Source organism: Aegilops tauschii, chromosome 4 (assembly GCF_002575655.3).
Source record: "Aegilops tauschii subsp. strangulata cultivar AL8/78 chromosome 4, Aet v6.0, whole genome shotgun sequence".
Classification (NCBI taxonomy): Eukaryota; Viridiplantae; Streptophyta; class Magnoliopsida; order Poales; family Poaceae; genus Aegilops; species Aegilops tauschii.
In genome coordinates, this window is record NC_053038.3 from 445637753 (window position 1) to 445644572 (window position 6820).

Here is a 6820-nt window from a genome sequence, read left to right on the forward strand (position 1 = left end):
GCGAGGACGGCCGGCGAGGGTGCCGACCGGCGACGAGGACGGCCGGCGAGGGCACCAACCGACGACGAGGGCGCTGCGGTGCTGCTTCAAGCTCGGGGCAGGGTGTCTGGCGGCGCTCGGGGCGTTCAGTTTTTCAGAAGAAAACGACTCGCGAGAAGGATGAAGCACCGGGACAGATCTGACGGCTTTAAGCGCCTGCATCGGACTGCTGAAGCTGGACCGGCGCGCCGGTGCCTAGCGTCCCCCAACACACAATATAGAAACTACAACGAAATCACCAAATTATAATTAATATCAACCATGAATTCAAGATAAAAAGACTAGCCCAAATTCAAGACAAAAAGCCTCTGGCCGAAGTTTCCAGCACTAAAAAAATTCAAAAAGGCGAAAAAGTATTCAAATCTAGACACAAAACATAGTACTGCCGCCATATACATATATTTAGCGCTTACAACACCCCTAAACCGAACACACAATAGAGAAACTACAATGAAATCACCAAATTACAAATAATATCAACCATGAATTCTAGACAAAAAGACCAGCCCAAATTTCAAGACAAGGCCGAAGTTTCCAGCACTAATCATGGCGCATGATCCGACGGAAAAAATTCCATGGAAGGCGGGAAATTTAGACTTTATAAAACGGCAGTGTTTATCTAGCCAAGTACCTCAAAGTACTTAAACCTGGACACAAAACATAGTACCGCTGCCATACATATTTTAGCGCTTACAGCACACCCCTAACAAACCGAACACACAATAGAGTAACAAAGTACCGAACACACACGTCGCTTCCGCTACTACAACGACAGATAAGAGACACACACAGACGCAAAGCTCTCGATCGATCACCTACACCAAAACCCTACACAGATACTGTGCGCATGTCGACAACAACACAAATAAGGCAGCAGCCACACCACACCGGAGGCGGAGGGGATCAGCGATACGAGGGGCCGTGATGAGAGTGGCGAGCCAGGATCTTGCCGACGACCCTCATCACCTTCTCGGCGTACACCTGCCAGACGCCGTTCCCGTGCAGCCTGTAGATCCGCCGCGCCAGCCCCAGCGTCTCCTTGGGGTACCTCTGCACGCCATCGATCACGGTCAGAGCTAGCCAGGCATGGCCACACGGCGATGATCCAGAAAGAGGGAGCTAGGTGCTGGTTCTACTTACGTCTTTGGCGGCCTCGAGCATCCTGTGGACGACGTAGTTGGAGGAGCGGCCCTGCACGAGCTCCACGAGCTGGGCGTCGTCCATGTGCATGAACTGGGCGACCACGAGGTTGAGCAGCCCCGCCTTGTTGAAGCACGCCTCCACGACGTAGCTGCCGGAGCGGTGCAGCGACAGGCCCACCGCCTGCCCCATCAGCCGCTGCACCAGCTGCTGCCGCGTCTGCGCGTCGCCGTGCTCCAGGGCGTGCTGCACGAAGTAGTTGCTGCAACACCATTCATCCACCATCATCAGTACTGATATTGGTCAGTCCGTAAGCATGGATCGATGGTAGGCTACGCACCTGTACTCGCCCCTGGCCAGGTCGATGGCCTTGTCGAGCAGGGCGGCCCGGAGTTTGCCGAACTCGTCGCCTCTGGCATTGTTGAAGCACTCCACCAGGCACTTGGACCCGGCCGGCGACTTCGAGTAGGCCATCGAGTCAAGCGTGTTGCCATCGAGGACGGCGACCACCAGAAACTATAAATCGACGACGAGCAAATGGGGAAATAAATCAGCCCTGGCCGGCCGGCGCGCATATGTGTACTTGAGCAGTATGCATGTAATGTAAGAGCTTACCTTGGTGTCCTCGTATCTCATGGTGGCAAAGCAGTGGTGAAGCACCTGGTCCCCTTTGAGGTCCAGCAGCACGTTTTCAAACAGGAAGCGGTTCACCAGCATCTCGCACAGGTTAGGGTACGGCGCCGCCGCCGCCATGAGCTCCGCCAGGCAATCCTCCCTGCATGCATGGACCAGTCGTTAGCACATACATCCTGCACTAGTAGCTAGCTAGGACTAGGAGGAGGAGGAGGAGCAATGCGACGTACCCGTGGTCGTGCGTCATCAGCGGCAGCAGGTTGTGCCTGCAGTAGAAGGCGGCCTCCACGATGTCCTTGACCTCGCCGGCCCGCGACGCGCAGGCGCGCAGCAGCGCCACAAACACCGCGTGCCCGTCCCTGCTGTCCATGAAGTCGTGCATGCGGTGCGTCACCCCGGCGAGCACGTTCAGCCGGATCTTGTCGACGCCCTCCTCGAGCAGCGTCACCACGTGCGCGGGGGACTGGGGGAACGTCACCACGTGCACGTCAATCGGGGCCTTGAGCAGCCGCGACCGGGTTTCCTCCAGCGTCCGGGCATGCCGTGGCTGGGCCGCCGGCGCCGCCCTGTACGGCACATGACCCGCCTGAGCCTGGGTGGCTCTGATGGCTCTCAGCCTCAGATCCATGCGCTTGTCATCATCGGGCGCGGACCAGGCGTAGGCGCCGGCGCCGGATTGGTTAAACATGGCATACTGCTGCTGGTACAGGTACTGCAGGCTGGCGTTGGCGTTGGCGCTCGCCGCCACCGGCGAGGTTACTGGTTGGTACTGGCTGGCGCTGGCGCTCAGAGTGTACTGCTGCTGCTGGTGGCTACCGCTCTGGCCCTGCCTACTGAAGAAGTTGCCGCCTGCGGAGTTGTACCACGCGCTAGGGTTGTTGGCCGCTGCGGCGGCCCTGTCGTACCACGCGCTAGGGTTATTGGCCGCTGCGGCGGCGGCGCCCATCGGCGAGACGTAGGGGCCGCCGCCGCTCGATGAGCCCATCTCCTCCCACCGGTAGGCCTGGTGCTGCTGTGACTGCTGCGACCAGGACTGCCGCGCAACCTCAAGCCCTGACGCCATCAACAGGCTCGTCCTGAACTGCTGCTCCGGCATCACCGGCGGCGCGGTCCTCTGCCGCAACCACGCCGCTCTCTGCTGCCGCTGCAGCGCCTGCTCCTGCTGCTCCCGCGGCTGCGGCGAGGAGTTGCCGAGGCCCATCGCGCCCAGCGAGGCGGCGAGGTCTGGGTGGCCGGTGGACTTGCCGTCGTTGTTGCCGTCGTCGCTCCGTCCGCTCCGATCCATGGCGTCGTCGATCGCGCGCGTCCTTCCGTGCTCCGAACCGAGGTGATGATCGTGGTGCGAAGCAATCGGGGGCGGTGGACGCTGGTGATTCGCGGGCCTTCGGTGCGCTTTATGTAGACGCCGTGCGGTGCGGTGCCGGGCGTGTCGGAGTCCAACTAGGGTATCGGCGAGCCGGCGGTCTCTGCGTCTCCGGTGCCTGCTGCAATCGAATCGAAACGTATTTGTAACAGACAGGCGTGCGATCGCAAAGATCGGGGGAGAGTCCCGTGCTTTCCAAATACAAAGTGTACAACTGTGCGGGACTTGCTTTGACTAGAGATAAACTGCCGATTTAAGTTGTCTGTCGTATCTGCCGTGGTCCCTTCGTTCAGAACAAAAATCGTTTTATCTGTACAATTTAAACTACTGTGCCCTTAGCTTTTCCCCTCCTACAAGCCGCATACGATTTTGTTTCTTGATGAGAAAAAAATCCACCAATAGAAAGTCAGTTAAAAAAAATGAAAATTCGTTGACAAGCAGAGAAAAAACCGAGAGCCATTTTTACCCTTTGTTTAAAAACATTGAAAGAAAGATATATGCAAAAGCTTTTTAGACTGCAGTAACCAACATGTATTGCCTTGTTTGGCGTCCGGGGCAAACACCGAGTATAAAGAAAGAAAATCCTGCCCCATGCCACTCTCGGCTTTACCATCCCTCCCTTCGCACAATATCACATCGTGTTGCACGAGATTCACCCCCTTCCCCTAGCACGAGACCACACCATGCCACCCGAGATCCGCGCCGCCTTGCATAAGGTCTCACCGTGTCACGCGAGATCCACCCCCTCCCCTGATACGAGATCTCATCATGTCGCACGAGATCCATCCTCTGACCCCTCCCGCTCAAGATCCCATTGTGTCGCGCGAGATCCAAACCCCTATGTGCATGCGACCACATCGTTGCGCGAGATCCATCCTAGTGTCCACTTCTTCCGCAACAACGGTGGCTCCTCTACCACCCCGCCACGCAAGACGCATCGTAACCCTTCCCGCCGACCGCCATTAATCACGCATGCGAGGTGTGGGATCTTGGGGACTTACCGGTGATCACACGAGATCCCGTGAGATTTGATGATGGTTGCCCGCCATGGTGCTTGGGCTGTCAACCCCCTCCCCTCCACCTTGGCTTGCGGCTCGACAGTCCCGCTAGCCTCTTGCTTTGCTCCCTGCTTGAACAGCCATGACGGCAAACACTAATGTCTTCCCCTTACCAGGCTTGGGCTCCTCCTACAGCGGCTGCAAGCTACCCCCCCCCCTCCAATTTTGGTAGTTTTTGAGAGAAAAGGGTGGATAATGATGCTGACAAGGAAAAGAGTAAATGCCTCGTGTAATAAGGATGGGCTCATGAAAATTCGAACCGCGATGGTTTTTGACACACGTGACCGATGACTTTCACATGTATCGGATGCATGGACCCCAACCAGGATAGTCGGGCATCATGTGCACGCGGTCCCCCCTATAACGATGCACTGTTTTTAGTTGTCTCGCTATGTGACTACGCGCCTGACACCATCCCACCTACGTGTTGTCAATTGTTTCTCCATGTGATCGAACGGTTAGGACAACATGCATTTCAGAGCAGACTAAATAGCATAGCTGCACTATTGAGTACTTGGCGATATTTCTATGGTCCGTAAGTTTCATCATTAGGTGTAGCATTTTTTTGCCAAATAGCCATTCATGCAAGGAGAAGAAAATTGGTTGCTTACATTCTTTGCTGCAATGATTTCTTCATGAACCTGACATCATGTTATGAAGAGCATTGCTACGCGGACGGCAATATGCGCATGATTTCTGCATGAAGATCAAATCAAACCATCCATGCATGCAAAAGGCAGCAGAACATCGCTAGATGGTGTTGGTAATCGTAGCATAATTTAAAATTTTCCTACGCTCACCAAGATGCATCTATGGAGTATACTAGCAACGAGGGGAAAGGAGTGCATCTACATACCCTTGTAGATCGCGAGCGGAAGCGTTCCAATGAACGTGGATGACGGAGTCGTACTCGCCGTGATCCAAATCACCGATGACCGAGTGCCGAACGGACGGCACCTCCGCGTTCAACACACGTACGGTGCAGCGACGTCTCCTCCTTCTTGATCCAGCAAGGGGGAAGGAGAGGTTGATGGAGATCCAGCAGCACGACGGCGTGGTGGTGGATGCAGCAGGATGCCGGCAGGGCTTCGCCGAGCTTATACGAGAGAGAGGTGTTGCAGGGGAGGAGGGAGGCGCCCAAGGCTGTTCTGTTGCTGCCCTCCCTCCCCCTTTATATAGGCCCCCTTGGGAGGGGGGGCGCCGGCCAAACCCATCTAGGGTGGGGGCGGCGGCCAAGGGGGGTGCCTTGTCCCCCAAGGCAAGTGGGAAGCCCCCCCACCCTAGGGTTCCCAACCCTAGGCGCATGGGGGGAGGCCCATGGGGGGGCGCCCAGCCCACTAGGGGCTGGTTCCCTTCCCACTTCAGCCCATGTGGCCCTCCGGGATAGGTGGCCCCACCCGGTGGACCCCCGGGACCCTTCCGGTGGTCCCGGTACAATACCGGTAACCCCCCGAAACTTTCCCGATGGCCGAAACTTGACTTCCTATATATAATTCTTCACCTCCGGACCATTATGGAACCTCTCGTGACGTCCAGGATCTCATCCGGGACTCCGAACAACTTTCGGGTTTCCGCACACACATATCTCTACAACCCTAGCGTCACCGAACCTTAAGTGTGTAGACCCTACGGGTTCGGGAGACATGCAGACATGACCGAGACGCCTCTCCGGTCAATAACCAACAACGGGATCTGGATACCCATGTTGGCTCCCACATGTTCCACGATGATCTCATCGGATGAACTACGATGTCGAGGATTCAATCAATCCCGTTTACAATTCCCTTTGTCAATCGGTATGTTACTTGCCCGAGATTCGATCGTCGGTATCCCAATACCTTGTTCAATCTCGTTACCGGCAAGTCTCTTTACTCGTACCGCAATGCATGATCCCGTGACTAACGCCTTAGTCACATTGAGCTCATTATGATGATGCATTACCGAGTGGGCCCAGAGATACCTCTCCGTCACACGGAGTGACAAATCCCAGTCTCGATCCGTGCCAACCCAACAGACACTTTCGGAGATACCCGTAGTGCACCTTTATAGTCACCCAGTTACGTTGTGACGTTTGCCACACCCAAAGCACTCCTACGGTATCCGGGAGTTGCACGATCTCATGGTCTAAGGAAAAGATACTTGACATTGGAAAAGCTCTAGCAAACGAAACTACACGATCTTTTATGCTATGCTTAGGATTGGGTCTTGTCCATCACATCATTCTCCTAATGATGTGATCCCGTTATCAATGACATCCAATGTCCATAGTCAGGAAACCATGACTATCTGTTGATCAACGAGCTAGTCAACTAGAGGCTTACTAGGGACACGTTGTGGTCTATGTATTCACACATGTATTACGATTTCCGGACAATACAATTATAGCATGAACAATAGACAATTACCATGAACAAAGAAATATAATAATAACCATTTATTATTGCCTCTAGGGCATATTTCCAACAGTCTCCCACTTGCACTAGAGTCAATAATCTAGTTACATTGTGATGAATCGAACACCCATTGCGTCCTGGTGTTGATCATGTTTTGCTCTAGGGAGAGGTTTAGTCAACGGATCTGCTACATT

General features: G+C 54.9%; 1 protein-coding gene across 2 annotated transcripts; it reads right to left on the bottom strand.

Moving 5' to 3' along the window:
* Nucleotides 1–617: 617 nt before the first annotated feature.
* On the bottom strand, nucleotides 618–4445 carry LOC120963503 (uncharacterized). 2 transcript variants are annotated; one of them, XM_040388146.3, is made up of 6 exons: nucleotides 4177–4445; nucleotides 2043–3293; nucleotides 1795–1954; nucleotides 1520–1695; nucleotides 1180–1441; nucleotides 618–1089 (listed from the first exon to the last, which is right to left on the bottom strand). In XM_040388146.3, the coding sequence occupies exons 2-6, from the start codon at nucleotides 3095–3097 to the stop codon at nucleotides 943–945; spliced, it is 1800 nt and encodes a 599-aa protein (XP_040244080.1). In that variant the 5' UTR covers nucleotides 3098–3293; nucleotides 4177–4445; the 3' UTR covers nucleotides 618–942. The 2 variants fall into 2 exon arrangements, with proteins under 2 accessions (XP_040244080.1, XP_045083877.1); XM_045227942.2 differs by having other exon boundaries at nucleotides 2043–3296.
* Between the last annotated feature and the right edge of the window lie 2375 nt (nucleotides 4446–6820).

What these genes read in the sequence shown, in the direction of transcription:
- LOC120963503 (XM_040388146.3), bottom strand. Translation starts at nt 3,097, where the DNA reads ATGGATCGGAGCGGACGGAGCGACGACGGCAACAACGACGGCAAGTCC. An exon ending in CTGATGACGCACGACCACGG is followed by an intron (nt 1,955 to 2,042) that starts GTACGTCGCATT and finishes CCATGCATGCAG; the next exon opens with GGAGGATTGCCTGGCGGAGC. An exon ending in CTGGCCAGGGGCGAGTACAG is followed by an intron (nt 1,442 to 1,519) that starts GTGCGTAGCCTA and finishes ATGGTGTTGCAG; the next exon opens with CAACTACTTCGTGCAGCACG.